The 20,915-nt window shown below is 42.1% G+C and overlaps 1 protein-coding gene across 20 annotated transcripts in view; it reads right to left on the reverse strand.

Annotated features, from left to right (window-relative positions):
* Positions 1-471: 471 nt before the first annotated feature.
* LOC104217447 (uncharacterized) overlaps positions 472-20,915 on the reverse strand; it is a 34,962-nt gene continuing 14,518 nt past the window's right edge. For 5 of the 20 annotated variants that reach the window (XR_011405364.1, XR_011405362.1, XR_011405363.1 and 2 more), the window contains 3 exons: positions 3,432-10,244; positions 1,674-3,090; positions 472-798 (listed from right to left, as the gene is read on the reverse strand). Coding sequence is in view for 5 of the 20 variants with exons in the window: in XM_070168027.1 (XP_070024128.1) it covers positions 13,145-13,711 (567 nt within the window). In the remaining 15 variants the exon portion in view is untranslated. Of the gene's footprint in view, positions 799-1,673; positions 3,091-3,431; positions 10,245-10,582; positions 14,462-20,915 lie in introns of those variants that run through there. The other 15 variants (XR_011405371.1, XR_011405376.1, XR_011405375.1 and 12 more) reach the window with 12 other exon arrangements.

The raw sequence follows: 20,915 nt of genomic DNA on the forward strand, positions 1-20,915 counted from the left end.
TCAAAATGCTGAATTACTATATTATAGACTTAATTTGTTGCATTAACATGCCATTAGAAACAGTGATGTTAACTTGAACTAGATTAGTTGAGCAATGCAATCCTCGAATCATGATATATTACGCCTAGGGGAAAATTTCAACCAATCTCAGCTTTGAGATCAATAGCAACTAAAGTTAGAACTACAGGCCATGAACATTGCAAATAATTAGTTATGAACCATCAAATCACTGTAAGATGACTCCCAGAATCTAGCAGTCCCTATAATAACCCCAAAAAGATAGCTGAACAATTCAAGAGACTCAAATAGTGTTCTAAACCTGCGAGATACTACCTCTAACACAAATATCCACATGAAATTAAATGAGTTTCAACCAGCCTTCAGATCTGACAGTAAATATTATGCAAGGGCATCATTATTTTTTAAAGCTTCAAATCTGAGAAGCTCTTCAAATACTCCACCTAAAAACTCTTTTAAACAACTCCAACTTGAGCATCACAACTAAATATCAGGGTTACATTCGACTCAAACATATATCATGAAACAATTCTAACTAACAGTCACATATTCAAACTAACACTCGACATCATTACAGACTTTCCAATATATGCATGGTGTGTTTATTACATTCATTTAATACCAAACTTCAAACTACTTAAAGACAACATAACAGAATAGAACAGAGATAGAAAATCAAAATTTGAAACTCATGATCACACAACTTCGAAAGTGAGGCAGCAGATAGTTCATAACTTCAGGTATATAACCTATGGGCCAGGTAGATGTTCAGCCACATACCTGTTTACAGCAAATCAACCAAAAATAAAGCTCTGTAATTGAGAAGGTGTAACAGCCAAACAGAATAGTAGCAGAAAGAGTAATTCAGAATAAACTTCAGCTTTAACCCAAAAATCCAAAGAAAACTGCTCCAAACTTCGAGTGAAAAGTAGAAGATAGAAGAGATGATTCTTCTTTCTTTTTTTTCCGAAAAGAGTCAGATTTTGTTTCTAACTTTAAACTTAAAGGAGAAGAAAATTCAGAAAAGACTAAGGGTCCAGAAAATATAGGTGCTAACTCTGCCATGTGCTCCTTTTTAATTCAAAAAATAAAAAACATCTTCTATAACTGAATATGGACAGCTGTCCATTCTAGCTATTTTGTATATGTTTTTGCCCCCTTTTACTTCTTAAATTGATCAATTTCAACCCCAAAATCTATCTTAATTTCCAGTTTATTTGCATCTTAGACCCTTATCCTATCTCTAGAACATTCTTAATCAGTTGTACATAATATTCCCTCAAGTTCAATTCCTATAATGCCCAGTCATATCCTCAAATTTAACCTCTTAACAAAAAACCTGGGTTTGGGCTTCTTAGCCCATAACCACAGAATCCCGATTAGACCAAAACTAGCATAAGACATCAACCAAATATAAATCAGTAATTAACACCCAAAAATAGAAGTAATCCGGACTTAAATGGTTTTTAAACAAATAACCCTAAACTTATGCCATTAATCAATTGAACTCAATGAACCTAAACAACTCGATATTATCTCAAACAAAAGAGGAACAGGATTAACAGTGACAAAAAATAAAAATAAAAACTAAGTAATAAATAATAAAACAACAAAAACAAAGAGCAACAGAATCAAAAGAAAAGAGAGGGGAATACCGATTTGGCCGGGCTGAAATCAATGAATCGAAATGACTCGACCAAAACTGGTGACTTGGTTGTGTCACGACCCCAGTTTGCCCTCCGTGAACTATCGTGACGGCACCTAGTCTTTACGACTAAGTAAGCCTAACAAATGCGGGAAAAAAAAGAACAATTGCGGAAAGAAAATAATTAAAAATCGAGATAACAAAATGAAACAGTGTTAAAGATGTCGTCTGGCATATAACAGTAAAAGAATCTCAACCTAATACTCCCAAAATCTGGAATCCTATGAATCACAAGCTAAGAGATACACAAAAAGCTCTAACTCCAGGAATGTCTATCAAAAGGAAAAATACAGAAGGGCTATACTAGTATAGAAAATAGAAAGGGACTCCTCGGTCTGCGGACGCGACAGATATACCTCGAAGTCTCTATAAAAGTGTCTCGCCTCAAGGATGATAAGACTAAGTGGAAGTACCTGGATCTGTACATGAAAAACATGCACAGAAAGGGCATGAGTACACCACAACGGTACTCAGTAAGTTCCAAGTCTAACCTCGATCAGGTAGTGACGAGGAAAGTCAGGGTCATACTGAGATTAATAAAATACAAGATATAACAGTATAGAATAAGACAGTATAATTAAGTGCAACAGTGAGAAGTAACAAAGGATAGAAAGAACAACTATAACAGAGACAAAATAATCATGGAAAGGAATACAGCTCAACATAGAAATAACAACCGGGGATCTTTTAGGATACCATCCTGTAGTCCCCAAATATAAATATTCAGTGGATCTCCCAGGTGCAGTCCCGTAGTCTAACTCATAATGCCCGGGGATCTATCGGAAATCTGATTCGTAGTCCCAAATGTAAAAATCCAGTACTGAGGGAATCTACCTGGTGCAGTCCCGTAGTTCCAATGTAAATGTGCAGGAGATCTACCGGAATACAAATCCGTAGTCCCAAAGTAAACATGCAGTGGGGGATTTACCGGGATACCGTCCCGTAGTCCCAAAGTAAACACACATCAGCAACACGAAGAATATTCAGTGCAATCCAATTTCATAACAAGGTAAGACAAGTATTTCTAACCTAGCATGCTGCACATAATTCGAATAAAGCAGTTTGAGCAAGTAAAACAATTAAGTCAATTAGACATGCTTTCTTAAGCTAATGTAGGCTTAAATTGCGAGTAGTATAAACAGAAAAGGAAACACAGTTATAGTTACTTAATAAAAACGGATTTTCAACAATTAGCACAAGTACACACTCGTCACCTCACGTACAAGGTATTTCAAATGTCAACAATACCAAATCCTAAAGGGAGTTTCCCCCGCACAAGGTTAGGTAAGCCACTTACCTCGAACCAGCTCAAAATCAACTCGAAACCACGCTCTTGCCACGAGTACTCGACTCCAAATGGTCCAAATCTGTTAAATTCAATTTCATAATGTAAATATAACTTCAAGTAGCTAATTACAATAACTAATTCTAAGCTAATACGCGAAATTAAGAAAAATGACCAAAATGACCCTCGAGCCCACGTCTCGGAATCAGGTAAAATTTACAAATTCGAAAACCCCATACTCTCACGAGTTCATATATATAGAAATTACTCCAATCCGACATTAAAATCACGATCCAAACTCAAAAGTTAGGTCTAGGAACTATTCCAACTTTTCTCCAATTTTCCACCCCAAATTTGAATTTAAAGGATGAATTTAAGCATAGATTCGTGGAAATTAATCAAAACCAAGTAAGAATTACTTACCCAAAACACCCAGGTGAAAATCTCCCTCAAAATTACCAATCCCGAGCTACCAAATCAATTTTCCAAGTTTGGAAACTAAAACCTCGTTTCTGCCCCTTTTCTGACCAGTGAAACCGCATCTGTGGCCCTGGGACTGCACCTATGGTCACATTTCTGCGAAGACCAAGTCGCACCTACGAATTTCATTAAATTCCCATTGCCGCAAATGTGACCTCTTCACCGCATCTGCGGTCACGCAGGTGCGTGGACACTTCCGTACCTGCTGCTTCTAGTTTTTCCTCATCTAGCCGCATCTGCGGTCTCCCAGCAGGTTCTGGGATCTGCACTTGCGGTCCCCAATCTGCAGGTGCGGTTATGACAGCAATCCAGCAGTTTCAGCTGCACACTCTAACTCTCAACTTCCCGTCAACCATCCGGATTCATCCCCAGGCCCCCGGGACCTCAACCAAAAGCACGAACAAGCCATAAACCACTATCCAAACATATACCAATCCTTAAAACACCTAAAAGTCATCGAAACATCGAATTAACCATGGATTCAAACCTAAGAACTCCAAAAACTCTCAATTTATGCTTTCGATCAAAAAGGCTATCAACCCTCGTCCGAATGACCTGAAATTTTGTACACACGTCACATTTAACACTACGGAACTACTCCAACTTCCGGAATTATATTCCGACCCCGATATCAAAATCTCACTATCGACCCGGAAACTTCAAAAATTCAACTTTCAGCATTTCAAGCCTAAATAAGCTTAGGACCTCCAAAACACAATTCGAACACGCCCCTAAGCCCGAAATCACCCAACGGAACCAACGGAATTCCATTCTGAGGCTGTCTTCACACTGCTCCGACTACGATCCAAATTCTAAAGCTTAAGCTCTCATTTAGGGACTAAGTATCCCAAAACACCCAAAACCAAACATCCCGACGAATCAAAATAGTAGAAACAAACAGGGAGAAAGCAGTTAATAGGGGATCGGGGCATTAATTCTTAAAACGACCGGCCAGGTCGTTACATCCTCCTACACTTAAATATTTGTTCGTCCTCGAACGAGTATAGAGACATACCTGAAGTAGTGAAAAGATGAGGGTAACGGCTGCGCATATCCTGCTTGGTCTCCTAGGTCACCTCCTCGACCGGCTAACCCCGCCACTTAACCTTTACTGATGCAATGTTCTTTGACCTCAGCTTTCGAACCTACCTTTCCAATATTGCCACTGGCTCCTCAACATGAGATAGATCCTTGTCCAACTGAACTGAACTGAAATCCAATACGTGCGACGAATCACCGTGATACCTCCGGAGCATCGAAACATGAAATACTGGATGAACTCTTGCCAAGCTGGGAGGTAAGGCAAGCTCTTAAGCAACCTCCCCAACACGCCGCAATATCTCAAAAGGGCCAATAAACCTCGGACTCAACTTCCCCTTCTCCCCGAATCTCATAACGCCCTTCATAGGCGAAACCCGAAGCAGAACCTGCTCTCTAACCATATAGGAAACATCACGAACCTTCTGGTCCGTGTAACTCTTCTGTCCGGACTAGGCTGTACGGAGTCTATCCTAAATCACCTTAACCTTCTCCAAAGCATCCTGAACCAAGTCAGTGCCCAATAATCTAGCCTCACCCGGTTCAAACCAACCCACCGGGGATCTACACCACCTACCATATAAAGCCTCATACAGTTCCATCTGAATGCTGGACTGATAGCTATTTTTGTAGGCAAATTCCGCCAATGGCAAGAACTGATCTCAAGACCCTCCAAACTCAATCACACACGCACGGAGCATATCCTCAAGAATTTGAATAGTGCGCTCGGACTATCCATCCGTATGAGGGTGAAATATTGTACTCAACTCCACCCAAGTACCAACTCATGTTGTACGGCCCTTTAGAACCGTGATATGAACTGAGTACCTCTATCTAAAATGATGGAAACTAGAATACCATGCAGACGAACAATCTCCAAGATATAAATCTCTGTCAATCGCTCCGAAGAATAGGTAGTACACACAGGAATGAAATGCGTGGACTTGGTCGGTCGATCCACAATCACCCAAATGTCATCGAACTTCCTCAAAGTCTGTGGGAGCCCAACTACAAAGTCCATGGTGATCCGCTCCCTCTTCTACTTCGGAATCTCCATCTGCTGAAGCAACCCACCCTGTCTCTGGTGCTCATACTTCACTTGCTGACAATTGAGGCACCGAGCTACAAACCCAACTATATCTTTTTTCATCCGCCTCCACCAATAGTGCTACCTCAAATCCTGGAACATCTTCGCGACACCCGGATGAATGGAATACCGCGAACTATTGGCCTCCTCTAGAATCAACTCCTGAAGCCCATCAACATTGGGTACACAAATCCGACCATGCATCCTCAATACCCCATCATCACCAATAGTCACATCTCTGGCATCACCGTGCAGAACCCTGTCCTTGAGGACAAGTAAATGAGGGTCATCAAACTGACGCTCCCGGATACGATCAAACAAGGAAGACTGAGAAACCACACAAGTAAGGATCCGACTAGCCTCCGAAAGATCCAATCTCACAAACTGACTGGCTAAGGCCTGAACATACATCGCCATGGGCCTCTCTGCGACTGGTAAATAAGCCAAACTCCCCAAACACTTTGTCCAGTGACTCAAAGCATCAGCCACCACATTGGCCTTGCCCGGGTGATACAAGATAGTGATATCATATTCTTTCAGCAGCTCTAACCACCTCCTCTGGCGCAAATTAAGATCCTTCTGCTCGAACAGATGCTGCAAACTCCGGTGATTAGTATAAATCTCACAATGCACATCGTACAAATAATGACGCCAGATCTTCAAGGCGTGAACAATAGTAGCTAACTCGAGATCATGGATAGGATAATTCTTCTCATGTACCTTCAATTGTCTAGACGCGTAGGCAATCTCCCTAATGTCAAGCATCAATACCGCTCCAAGGCCAATCCTCGAGGCATCACAATAGACAATATAAAACCCCGAACCTGTAGGCAATATCAAGACCGGGGCTCTGTCTTGAGCTTCTAAAAGCTCGCTTCACACTCTTCTGTCCACTAGAAGGGAGCACCCTTCAACAAATCGACGGTAATAACCCGCCAAGACAAGAAAACTGCGGATCTCTATAGTTGAGGATGGTCTGGGCCAACTCTGCACTGCTTCCACTTTCTTCAGATCCACCTGAATACCCTCACTCGATACCACATGGCCTAAGAATGCCACGGAATCTAGCCAAAACTCACATTTCGAGAACTTTGCATATAACTTCTTTCACCTCAAAGTCTGAAGCACTATCCTCAGGTGCTGCTCATGATCTTCCCGATTCCGAGATACACCAGAATATCATCAATGAAGACAATGATGAACGAGTCAAGATACGGCAGGAACACACTGTGCATCAAATGCATGAAGGTTTCTAGGGCATTGGTCAGCCCAAATGACAACATAACAAGGAACTCGTAATGACCATACCGAGTCCTGAAGGAAATCTTCGGGATATTTGGCTCTCGAATCTTCAATTGATGGTAACCTGAACGCAAGTCAATCTTAGAAAACACTCGTGCACCCTGAAGCTGGTCAAACAAATCATCAATGCGAGGCAAAGGATACCGGTTCTTCACTGTAACTTTGTTCAACTAGCAATAATCAATGCACATACGCATGGAACCATCTTTTTTCTTCACAAACATGGTAGGAGCACCCTAATGTGATACACTGGGCCGAATAAAACCCTTATCAAGCGATTCCTGTAACTGATCCTTCAACTCCTTCAACTTAGAAGGGGCCATATGATATAGAAGAATAGAAATGGGCTAAGTGTCCGACAACAGATCAATGCCAAAATCGATATCTCTATCGGGCGGCATGCCCGGAAGATCAGCTAGAAACACATTAGAAAAATCTCGTACTACTGGGACTGAATCAACTGTAGGGGTATCAATACTGACATCTCTCTCATAAGCTAGATACATTTTACGCCCCTTCTCAACCATACGCTGAGCTTTAAGGAAAGAAATAACTCTACTGGAAGTATGACCTAAGGTACCTCTCCACTCTACTCACAATACACCTGGCATAGCCAGCGTCACAGTTTTGGCGTGACAATCAAAAATAGCATAATGGGCGACAATCAGTCCATGCCTAAGATAACATCAAAATCTACCATGCTGAGCAATAACAAATCGACTCTGGTCTCAAAACCACTAAGAGCAACCACACACGACCGATAAACGAAACATAAACAGGGAAACTCAAAGAATCTCGAGATACACCCAAATGCGAGGCAAAATAAGAATAAGTGGAGCCTGGATTGAATAAATCGATTCATCTCTATGACAAACCAAGACAATACCTATGATGACATAATTGGAGATGACAGCCTCGGTACGGGCAGAAAGGGCATAATATCTGGTCTGGCCTTCCCCTCTAGGGCGACCTCTAACTCCCCGACCTCTACCTCTAGCTGGCTGAGCAGGTGGGGTAGCAACTGGAGCTGTAACCATAGCCTGAAAACTCTACGGGGCACGATGTGGCTGAGAAGTCTGTGGAGGTGCATTCCTCCCAAGTCTAGGGCAATCCCTCACCACATGGTGTGTGTTACCACACTCAAAACAAGCTCTGGGAGGACGTGGCAGTGGGAACCGTGCGGTACGGGTACTCTGAGACCCCTGAACACCTGAAATATTGTGTGAAATCTGAGACATAAACTGAGCTAGCTGACCCACAAAACCTCTACCATTCCTTACTCTTCCTCCAAAGTAACCACCAGTGGGTCTCTCCAGTCTACGAGGCCTCCTTGCTTCCCTATACTCTTTCTCCTTACTTTATATGTCCTCTCTCTCTCTTAGACCCACATGTCCTTTACTCGGCGAGAGGTGCTCAACACTCGCTGAACTGAGACCATAGGCTGTGTCGCCATGACACCTGGACCCTAACCAATGAGAACTCGCTGCTCTGGAGTGGGGGCGGTGGGAGTCTGGGTCCCTCCCCCGATTTGTGAAGTAGTTGGTACAACCTGAATCAACCCCGCCTGAACTAATGTACCAAACATGCTCAGGAACTGTGCTAATGTCTCCTGAAGTGCTGGAGTAGTAGTAGCAGTAGGTGTATCAGGTGCCTAGACATTGACTGGAACTGTTGGTGGCTCCTCTATGGCAGATAATGTGGGTGCTCTGGCTGCACCATAGGCGCATCCTCGACCTCTACCCCGGCCCCGACCTCTGACGGTTCTAGCAGGGGGCACGGGTGCCTAGTCATCTCTAGTGGCACGTGTCCTCACCATCTGTGAGAGAATGGAAGAAAGAGGTTTAGAATTGGTGATGTCAAGAATCTCGCACGACAAGAAAGTCAAAAGAAGTGGAATTTTCCTAACAGTTACACAGCCTCTCGTAGATAAGTACAAACGTCTTTGTACCGATCCGCGAGACTCTAATAAATCGGCTTGTGATTTATGACTCCTATGAACCTAGAGTTCTGATACCAACTTGTTATGACCTCATTTTGCCCTCCGTGAACTATCGTGATGACACCTAGTCTCTACGACTAGGTAAGCATAACAAATGCGGAAAAAAAGAACAATTACGGAAAGAAAATAATTAAAAACCGAGATAACAAAATGAAATAGTATTTAAGATGCCGCCTAACATATAACAGTACAAGAATTTCAACCTAACACTACCAAAATCCGAAACCCCATGTCTATCAAAAGGAAAAATAAAAAAGGGCTATACTAGAAGAGAAAATAGAATGGGACTCCTCAATCTGCGGACGCGGCAGATATACCTCAAAGTCTTTACAAAAGCGTCTCGACTCAAGAATGATAAGATTGAGTGGAAGTACCTGATCTACACATGAAAAACATGTGCAGAAAGGGCATGAGTACACTACAGCAGTACTCAGCAAGTGTCAAGCCTAACCTCGATCGGGTAGTGACGATGAAAGTCAGGGCCCTACTGAGATTAATGAAATACAAGGTATAACAGTATAGAATAAGACAGTATAATTAAGTGCAACAGTGAAAAGTAACACATGATAGAAAAAACGACAACTATAATAGAGACAAAATAATCACGGAAAGGAATACAGCTCAACACAGAGATAACCACCAGGGATCTCCCAGGATACCGTCATGTAGTCCCCAAATATAAATATTCAGTGGATCTCCCGGGTGCAGTCCCGTAGTCTAACTCATAATGCGCGGCGATCTATCCAAAATTCGATCCGTAGTCCCAAATGTAAATATCTAGTACTGGGGGAATCTATCGGGTGCAGTCCTGTAGTTCTAATGTAAATGTGCAGGGGGATCTACCAGAATACAAATCCGTAGTCCCAAAGTAAACATGCAGGGGGATCTACCGGGATACCGTCCCGTAGTCCCAAAGTAAACACACAACAACAACACGAAGAATATTCAGTGCAATCCAATTTCATAACAAAGTAAAACAAGTATTTCTAACCTAGCATGCTGCACATAATTCGAATAAATCAGTTTGAGCAAGTAAAATAATTAAGTCAAGTAGACACGTTTTCCAAAGCTAATAGTAGGCTTAAATTGCAAGTAGTATAAACAGGAAAAGAAACACAGTTATAGTTACTTAATGAAAATGAATTTTCAACAATTAGCACAAGTACGCACTTGTCACCTCACGTACAAAGCATTTCAAATGTCAACAATACCAAATCCTAAGGGGAGCTTCCCCCACACAAGGTTAAACTAGCCACTTACCTCGAACCGGCTCAAAATCAACTCGAAATCACGCTTTTGCCACGAGTACTCGACTTCAAATGACTCAAATCTATTCAATTCAATTGCATAATGTAAATAACTTCAAGTAGCTGATTCCAATAATTAATTCTAAGCTAATACGTAACATTAAAAAAATGACCAGGATAACCCTCGGGCCCACGTCTTGGAATCGGGTAAAATTTATAAATTCGGAAACCATATACTCTCACGAGTTCATATATATAGATATTACTCCAATATGACATCAAAATATCGATCCAAACTCAATAGTTAGGTCTAGGAACTTTTCCAACTTTTCTCCAATTTTTCACCCCAAATTCGAATTTAAAGGATGAATTTAAGCATAAATTCGTGGAAATTAATCAAAATCGAGTAAAAATTAGTTACCCAAAACACCCAGGTGAAAATCTCTCTCAAAATCCCCAATCCTGCAATGATTGAGTTCAGAGAGTTGAAGATTTGGAGCTTAATGTCAATGTGGTCCGAGGTCCTTTTTGTGTGGACCGCAACAAAATGCACCGCGACTGCGGTGGCTTCTATTACGATCCGCACAAAAAGGATCGCGGATCGCATTGGAATCAAGCTCCAAATTTTCAACTCTCTGAACTCAATCATTGCGGACCGCTCAATATCGAGTGCGACCGCGTTGAGTCTATTGCGGTCCGCATGAAATGCTTTGCGGCTGCAATGCTTGACGTCTGAAATGAGAACCTCTCTGAACTTCTTCACTTCGGATCGCACAGAATGGAGTGCAGCCGCATTGGACCTGTTGTACTGTGCTTGGACTTGTTCTTGGTACTTGTGCATGTTCCACTCCTTTTTTAGCTGATTTTGACTAATTGTCACCTTGTTGACCAAACCATGTAAACAAGTACAACATGTAAGCCTTTGGGACTATTTTGTACACATTTTCAATCAGAACTCAAGTAAGAGGGAGTATAAAATGCACCATAATCCCTAGTTATCAACACCCCCAAACTTAAGCTTTTGCTTGTCCTTAAAAAAACAAAATAAGACTCACCCCTTAAGAGTAAATCCAAGAAAATTCGGCTGAACTAAAGTGACCTCATCTAGCATCAATTGGGACTAACAACTGCCCTTAATTCAAATGAATTATTAACATTCACTCTTTTAAGCACCATGTATTTAGTGCGACACAAGAGCATCAAGAGTTGACTCAACACATCAAAGAAACTCTTTCAGTTACTTTGGTCATTGTGGAACCCCAAACTCATACATCTTCAACTCTCCCTAAGCAAACCTCACCTTTAAGATTGTAGCACTCAGAACGAGGACAGTGAAAACACGTTCATCTCTCTCAAAGAAAGGTCACAAGTCCGGCTCTAAGTATCATAAGCTTACCCCTTATGTGAGTCACCACTAATGTAAGCTTCATTCAACTCAAGATCATATAGGACTTTTGTGTAAATATAGTGAAGGCTTTTGGTTCAGGTAGGAAATGTTTGGTCTAAGTAAGTTCTATCTTCCCTTTAGCACTTCATTTGCTTCATTTTGGCATACATTCACTTGACTTTTTAAGTCATTTGTTTCTTTCTTAGGGGTTAGAGAGACACACTGTCACTCTTTCTTGTTCATTTCAAACTTTTTCTCGTTTCTCAACTTTCCACATATTTCATCTTTTTATTTTTATTGAATCCCTTCATTCTTTTCTACATTGATCATTCTTTTTGTCTTTTTGTTTTTCTTTCTTTTTCATTGTCGTTCCTTTTCTTCATTTTGTACCTTTTACCACTTTGTTGCATTCCTCGTCTCTCCCCCCAAACTTATGTTTTTGCTTTGTGCTAAGGAAAGATTGGGTGCCAATAGAGGGAACGGGTAAAGGCTTGTATCGTGATTTTTTTGAAAGAAAAAGGTCCAACGCTCAAAAGGGTTGACTAGGGATATTATCATTGGTAGGCTATGGAACTGTTCAAGACATCATTCGGATCAAGGAGAACCTATAATCACATCTCAAGTCAAATTACACTTAGGATTTTGCCTAGACAAACATTAAGGGCAAGTTCTAGACTAATGGCTCGGGACTTAGACTTGCAATTCAAATTCTCACCATACGAGCTATGGGATTGCTAAAGAAACAGAGTCAGGGGGGCACAATAACCTTAGCTAAGATTTGAGCAACACAATGGTCCCAAAAAACCAATTGATGATTATCGGCCAACACAAGAGTCTCAAGGTCACAACTTTCACCATCCTATACACAACAATTTGTTTTTGATCATAGGATCAAAGGAAAATATATTAGGCCCAAGTGAAACTTTGCTTGAGGAACCCTTACCAACTAGCTACTAAAAAAAGCAAAAAGAAAACAGACTCAAACCCTTAAGAAGGTTGTCATGCCATCCATCATCGGGAAGAGCTACCCGGTTCACACAATTTTCACCTTTGAAAAGAACCGTGGCATTAAGAAAACCAAAAGCTTATTGCACGCAAAAACTCAAAACAAGAAGCTACAAAAATAAAATAAGAAACTATGAAAGGAAAAATATGAAAAATAAAATGAATATATACAAGAGGGGAATTAGTCGAATATACAATAGGGAGAATGAATATATACATAAGAACATAACTTTATATACAGACCAAAAGTAAAAAGTACGAAAAGCACAATAAAATGATAAAGTTATATACACACCAAAGGTAAAAAGAAAGCATAAAGAAAACATATTGTCATATATACAGTCATCCAAATAGGGCTACCCCCTCAAATGAAAGTTAGCATTGTCCTCAATGCTAACTAACCAAAATAAGCACAAAATAAGGAAGAGAGAAAAAAGAAACTCCCTATTGGCCCTCAGTCTGCATAGGGTCTTGAGTCTGGGTCTCGGGGTCCTCTGTCTGCTCGGGAGCCTATGACTGGCTCCCCGTGATCTGTGTCTCCACCGGGACCTGCGCCTGGACTGAGTCCTGGGCCTGTACTGGAATTTGGGGCTAGCTAGAGGAATCTCCTTGCAGGTCCTCCAACTCTATGACAGCATCATCATTATGGGGAATCACCCTCTTCCTCTTGGGTGGCCTCTCTGTCTCTTGCTCTGGCTGGGGCTGAGCTGCTGGAGCCGGGTCATGCAATAACAGATCCAGAGGCAAGTGATCCGCCTTCAACCTCTCTACCTCCACCCTTAGCTCCTTCACCGACTCTTTTGAAGCCCGAGACTTTCTCATTTTCTTCGCCTCCCTGGCAAGCTCCTTCAATTCCTTGTCATGAGAATCAATAGCATCTATTAGCTTCTTCTGATTGTCTAGAAGCTCCTTCAGAGTGTCCTCCACTGACTGTGGGACCTGTGGCGGAGGAGGTACTGACTGGGTTGCCACCGAAGTAGCTAGTACAGACAGCTTAGAAGTGGTTGTCTGCATCCAGTTGTTGATGTTGGAAAGGGTCTGGTTTAGGCGGTGGGCAGTCAAAGGATATACAGTGGATGAAGGAATCTCTGGAGCTGTAGAAGTGGAGGGTCCTTGGGCCATGTCTGTTGTGGCGGAAGGAGGCTGAGTAGGAGCCATTACTGCTACTAGCTCTTCAGACTGGCCAGTTGAAGTAGTGGCTTTGCCCTTAGGGCTATAAGCACGTGATTTTTGCTTCACGGACAGTCACTCCGAAAGAAAAATAGTGACAAAGGACCTCGCTGTACAATTTTCAATTTTCCGTAACGCGTGCTGCTAGTCATGTGTGGTTCTGTCCATTTTGCTATTTTTAACATTATTAAATAAAATACAAAATGTGTATGTCATGGTAATTAGACCATAATTCGTTCAGTAAAAGAAAATTCACAAAAAATATTCTAGGGTGCGATTTAATCTATTTAAATATTTTGATAATTATGTTAGGTGTTAAATTAATGTTTGCTTGAACTTCATTTTATTCTTAGTTTTAAAAATTAGAAAAAAAAGAAAGAAAGAAAAAAAGAGAAGAAAAGAATGAAGAAAACGGTTTGGGCCAAGAAAATAAACCAAAAATAGGCCCAAACCAATTCGAGCCGACCCAGTCCAAACCAGGCCTCAGGCAAACCCCCCAAACGACGCCGTATAAAGGCGTTTGATCTGAGCCGTCCGTCCAGGCCGATCTAACGACTCAGGACCTCTTTCAGCAACCCGTTTTCAAACCCGACCCAATAACCGGTCTGACCCAACCCCTCACTTAAACCAAACGACCCCGTTTAACTACCAAACGACCCCGTCTCATTTCTCACCATCAGATCCAAGCCGTTGAGATCATCTGATCTAACGGCTCAGATCCAATCCCCTACTCCGTATATAAACCCTCTATCACTCCCCACGCCCCCTATCCGAACCCCCCCTTCATCGTCCCCAAGCTCAAACACTGAAACCCCAAACCCTAGCAAGCCGCCCTAGCTTCCCTTTCACCAGAACCCGGCGGCACGAACGCCGGTGACCACCTCCTGAACACCCTAAGTCCCCCTCACTCTCCTGAACATGGATCTGCTATCCATTTGCCTCGAATCACTTTCCTTCGTCTCGAATCTTCATTTGAAGATTTGAGTCAAGCCCGGACCTATGCCAAATTACCCCATCTTCATACCAGACACTCCCCTGACCCTCCTCGTGACCAAACCAAGCTTGGTTTGGTCCGAATCTACCCACAACTCCCAAAAATCAGATCTGAAGATCCAAAGCCTAGAACACTAATAGCCTTGGAATCCGGTCGGTCTTAACAAGGGTTTGAGGTTTAATGGATCTTAACCAAGGTGTTCTCATGTGAGAACACCCTGGTTAAAATTTGTTCGGCCTCAAATGGTCAAAGTTGAGTCTGATTTGGGTCTGTTTGATTTCAAACTTTTTCGGTAAGTTTTCCTTTCTCTTTGTTTAGTTCTAATTAAGTTGTCAGCATGTTTCGTTGTGTTTGTTTGTTAGTTTGTCATTTTTCATTCGGATTTCTTCCATCTCTGTCAAAGGCCTTTTATTGGGTCAATTGTTTTCTGTTTATATTCTGAATGTACCCCATGATAAACGTGATCGTCAATTAGATTAGTCGTCAAATGAGTTAATTCATATAGACCCCAGTAATTGAACAAAAGTTGTTTGATGCCCTTTAGGTCCCTGAACGTATTGTTTATATGAGCGACTGATTATTACCTGTTATAATTAGTATACTCGACCTGATAAATGTCGTCGATTAGTTCTCTATAATTGATGGATCAAATAAGCTAATAATTTCACGTGACTAATTGAACCTTGCCACTGACTGAATGCCCCAGCATTGTTTGAAATGAGTTTGTTTGCATTGCAAAAATGACTGAAAAGGTTCAGTCCAGGGCAGTCCTGAAATTGAACTCTCAGAAGTTCAAAAATGCCCTGATGCTGCAATAGGCAGGGCAGTAATAATCAAGGGTTAACAAGGGTATTCTGGGGTGTTAAAAAGGACAGAAAGATTAGTTTAAATGAGCTGACAAGTAAGGTACTAATTTAGGATTTAACTAATACCAATGGGGAACAAGACACAAGGGTATGGGGCTTAAAATGAATAATAAAATGAGCCCATAACTCTTGATTAAACAAAACCAGGCGTGGGGAACAAAGGGCTGGCACCAAAAGATGCTTAGGCATGGGCTTAAAAGAGTATGGGCAGTCTGCAAGTAGGGGAGGAGGCAGCTCAGCTGCACTGGGTCATTTGGCTTATAAATAGGCCATTTGAAAACTGAAGAAGGGCTGGAATTTTTAGTCTTGAGGCTGGAACTTTTAGTCTGAAGAGAGGTCTAGTGAGTTCAAAAGAAAACTGAAAAAAAACATAAGGTAGTTTCCAGTAAACATTGCAACCAAACATTGTCTGAAAGTTGTATAAGAGTGCATTTTTGTCAAGCTGTCTTGGCCAAGTTCTGTTGTTTGCATTGACTGAGCTGTTTATGGTTGTTGAACTATTGGTGTTGCTGCATTGAACACTCTGTTATTGCTGTGGTTTCTCTACTCTTTCCTGGGATTGCTCATTTGGTGCTCGACTATTTGCTGGTTCTCTTTGTTCTGGGAAATATTGTTGGTTGTCTGTGGGTTGTGGAAAACATTTGATTGTTGGTTTGTTGTTGTGCTGTGGCTGTGTATCTGTTGTTGCTGTGTTTACTGCATACTGCCCAGCTGATCATTCCTTTTCTTCTTTGTCCTCTATACCAGGTACACAATTACACTACCAATGTAACTCGAAAGTTTGAGCAATGAGTATAAAAGAGAAGATCTGCAGATGTTGTTTATATACATGTACTGTTGTGTTGAATGTCATGTAGTGTCTAATAGCTCACATTTTTAGATACTGAAGGTGGCTTACAAGCCTAGTTGATGTCAATGTAGGGGATCGAATGATAGTTGTATATGTATGCTGTTAGATAAAAGTATTCTCAATGAATTAGGTTGCATCTCAGATTTAGTTTACTTTGCAGTATATGCTGTAACGTATGCCAAGCATGAAAACTGTACATCATGGGTTGAGTTCTTCCTTTTCTGATTAATGGTCTCATATAACTAGTAAACCACCTGTTAAGACAAAGAACATAAAACTTGTAATATCAACCCCATGAAGGTCGAGTTCAGGTCAAAACAGGCCAAGCAGGCCTGCTTCGAGCAAGCAGTGGCCCGGGTTTGGCCCATCACGCATGGGTTGGATTTGGGCCCGTGATTATTTATTCGACTGACTGTGCACGCAGCTTCGTTCCTGATTTTTTTAAGCATTTCCGAATTCCGTTACAAATAACTTGCAAGCATGTAACTAATTAGGACTATTTACTGTTTTCAATAGATAGAGACAAACACGACAAGAAACGTAGTTGCTATAGGATACCCTTTAAAAATAAGAATGAGATGAGCCTCGACGAAAATAAACAAAACGCGCAGATGCGGGGCCCTTGTTAAATGTATATTATCGAAGCATTTAGTTTCCAGGGCGGGTTGTTTAGCAAATCTCACAACCCTCCTAAAATAACAATACGTTAGACTCTTTAGGACGCGCCTTAATAAATCTTACCTTCTTAAACCCGAGTGCACATTTATGTGACCCAAATCCAATTCTCAACGGAGTCGAAATGTGTTTCTAACCACGGGTACATTGATTGTGGCGTGGTTCGAGGTGCGTGTCCATGACGTTGCAAATTCATTTTTAAAATAAGAATGAGATGAGCCTCACCAAATAAAATACAAATTACGGGGCCCTCAGTAAATATATTTTTTTTTTTAAAAAAAAAAAATTGTTTAGATTTCAGGATGGACCGTTTTAGTAAAATTCCACGGTCCTACCCAAAATAAATACGCTAGTCGCTTTAGGCGCGCCTTTAATAATTTAATTTCCTTAAACTCGGGTGCACATTGATGTGACCCAAATCCAAATCTCAACGGAGTCAAAGTATGTCAACGACCACGGGTACATTGATTGTAACGCGGTCCAAAGACGTGTTTTAAGCGATGTTCACATTTCTTTTAAAAACAATAATAATAAAGCGGTTAAAAGATAAAATTTGCACATAAGTTCATATTTGTATAAAATCAGATAATCAAGCCGAATATAACAGTTGAGCGACCGTGCTAGAACCACGGAACTCGGGAATGCCTAACACCTTCTCCCGGGTTAACAGAATTCCTTACCCGGATTTCTGGTACGCAGACTTTAATATAGAGTCATTATTTTCCTCGATTCGGGATTAAAATTGGTGACTCGGGACACCCTAAATCTCCCAAATGGCGACTCTGAAATAAATAAACAAATCTCGTTTCGATTGTCCTTTAATTGGAAAAACTCCCTTGCGCCCCCCCCCCCGGGTGCGGAAAAAGCAGGTGTGACAAGGGTCCTTGAGGTTGTCGGGACCCTTGGTTCTGTACTAGGAGAACGGTGCCTTTGCTTTCACTTTCACATCAAATCTCCGCTTCTCCACATCAAGGTCCTCGAAATACATGGTCAGGAAATTGGGGAAGGGTAGGATCTGTCACCTTCGTTCACAACCTATGTAATAACCCTTGACATCACATTTCCGATGTTGATCGGGTACCCCGCCATGATCGATGCCACCAATACAGCCCGGTGGATAGGAAGGGAGTTGTCGTGAGTGGTGGGGTCTAGCCAGCTACAAACAAATGTCTCTCACCCCTTTGCTTCAAAGTTAAGGATCCGCCTCAGAATATTTACCCCTGTTGTCAACCATGACGGGGTGGTACCTAGGATTGCCAAGTACTCAGCTAGCCACGGCCGGGCATCCTCCCCCAAAGCTACCTTGTCTAAGTACAAGGTCTCATCCTCCTCCGAGAAGCCCAAATAATCATTTATTGATTTGCCATCAAATTTCACTTTTAAGTTCCGCACTTTGGTCACTATTGTGCCCTTTTTTATGTGGGCAACATTCATGTAAAACTCCTTCACCAAGTGCTCATTTGCATCCTCTACATGGCCTATGAAATAGTTCCAGCCAGCTCTCTCCCTGAATTGCCTCAACACGTTGGGGTTGTGAGGCATGAGGTCCTTTGTAATGAATTTTCGCTCCAGTATTAGCTTCCCCTCGGGCCACCACTGTCTGAACTTGTGGTAGGCCACTTCACTCACGAACATGTTCTGCCAGGCCTCCGGGTTTCTGGTTCTCTCTACCCCTCCTACTTGGGGATCACCCCCTCCGACTTCTTCTCCTTCTTCTTCTACGGGCCCCTCCTCGGATAGTGAAGTTGTAAGTGAGGTGGAATATTCATTGGCATTGCCTGCAGCTGAGCCCTCAGACGACTCAAAAGATATGCGCACTGATGCTTGGGCAGTGGGAGAGACCGGAGGTGTATCCCTCAATATGTTCCTCTCCGGCCAGTCAGGAACATACTCTGGCACGGAGTCTGAGTCAGATGCCTCTCGGGAAGGCTCATACTCATTTCTTGATTGGTCAATAGCTTTGTCAGCAGCCTTTATGAGCCTTTTGGTGTTTTCGATGTTTTGCCGGGCTTGCAGGGTCAATCTAATCATTCCTTGTCCCCTACCCCGGGAGGACTCTCCTTTCCCTTTCTATTTATCACCTCTGCCTCGTGATTTCACCATGATCTGCAAAGAGAATACAGTTGAACTTTGTTAGTATCAGTAGAGTCAGTGAATAATTGCAGAAAAAGTTGCAGACTGCGGACCGTACAAAATGAAGTGCGGCTGCAAAGAAGCTACCACGGACCCTACAAAATGCACTGCGGTCCGCACTGAGGTGGGGTTCAGACTACCCACTATCTGATCAAAGGCACTGCGGACCGCAGAAAATGCACTGTGGTCCGCGTTGAGGCACCGCGGACCACACAAAATCCATTGCGACCACGGTCCTTAATTGTCAGCTTTTAAATAAATCTGACACTAAGAGAATCAAAGAAGAAAAAAAAGGCACATGAGTGGCCTCCAAAGAAGCGCCTGATTTAACGTCGCTGCACGACGCAGGTTACCATCAAATCACTTCAGATGGAGCAGTGCCATCACATGGTTGTCATCAATCTTGCCCAGGTAGTGCCTGACCATGTGCCCATTAACTCTGAAAACCTCCCCATTTTTGTTCTTCAAGTCAAGTGCACCAAACGGAGTCACAAATACCAGTTCAAAATGTCCACTCCATTTCGACTTAAGCTTTCCCGGAAACAGACATAACCGAGAGTTGAACAAGAGAACCAAATCACCCACTTTGAACTCCTTGCCACGAGCATATTTATCATGAAGGTACTTCATTTTGTCCTTGTACAAGGACGAACTGGAGTAGGCATGGAATCGGAATTCATCAAGTTCATTAAGCTGCTCCACATGAAGATTTGCTGCCACATCCCATTCAAGATTCAGCTTCCTCAAAGCCCACATGGCCTTGTGCTCTAACTCAACCGGTAGATGGCAAGCTTACCCAAACACCAACCGACACGGAGACATATCAATCGAAGTCTTGTAAGCAGTCCTATAAACCCATAGAGCATCATCCAACTTCTCTGACCAATCGGTCCTATTGCATTGACCGTCTTTGACAATATACTCTTGATTTCCATGTTTGAGACTTCAACTTGGTCACTCACTTGAGGATGATAAGGAGTAGAAACTTTGTGATTGACACCATAATTTTTAAGTAAAGTCTCAAAGGCTCTATTACAAAAATGAGACCCCCCATCACTTATGATTGCACAAGGACTGCCAAACCTTGTAAAAATGTTCTTCTTGAGAAACGCAACAACACTTTGGGCCTCATTGTTGGGTAAAGCCATGGTTTCAACCCACTTTGAAGCATAGTCAACCGCCACAATGATGTATGTGTTCCCAAGCTAACAAACGGGACCATTAAATCAATGTCCCATACATAAAAAATATCAACTTCAAGAATGGTATTGAGAGGCATCTTATCTTTCTTCGAAATTCCACCCGCTCTTTGATATTCGTCACACCTCTTCACAAGTTCACTTGCATCTTGTACAAAGTTGGCCAATAAAACCCACAACTAAGAACTTTGGAAGTCGTCCTCACCCCACCATGATGGCCACCACAGGGAGAGGAATGGCAAGCCTCTAAGATACTCAATTGCTCCTCCTCCGGGACACACCTTCGGATCACACCATCATGCAAATCTTGAACAAGTATGGCTCATCCTAATAGAAATCCAAACTATCCCGTTTGAGCTTCTTCCTTTGGTTAGAAGAGAGCTCACATGGGATTATACCAGTCACAAGGAAATTACCAACGTCCGCAAACCATGGCATACCATTCACTGACACTGAAAGGAGTTCGTCGAGAAAT

This window comes from Nicotiana sylvestris, chromosome 2 (assembly GCF_000393655.2).
Source record: "Nicotiana sylvestris chromosome 2, ASM39365v2, whole genome shotgun sequence".
Classification (NCBI taxonomy): Eukaryota; Viridiplantae; Streptophyta; class Magnoliopsida; order Solanales; family Solanaceae; genus Nicotiana; species Nicotiana sylvestris.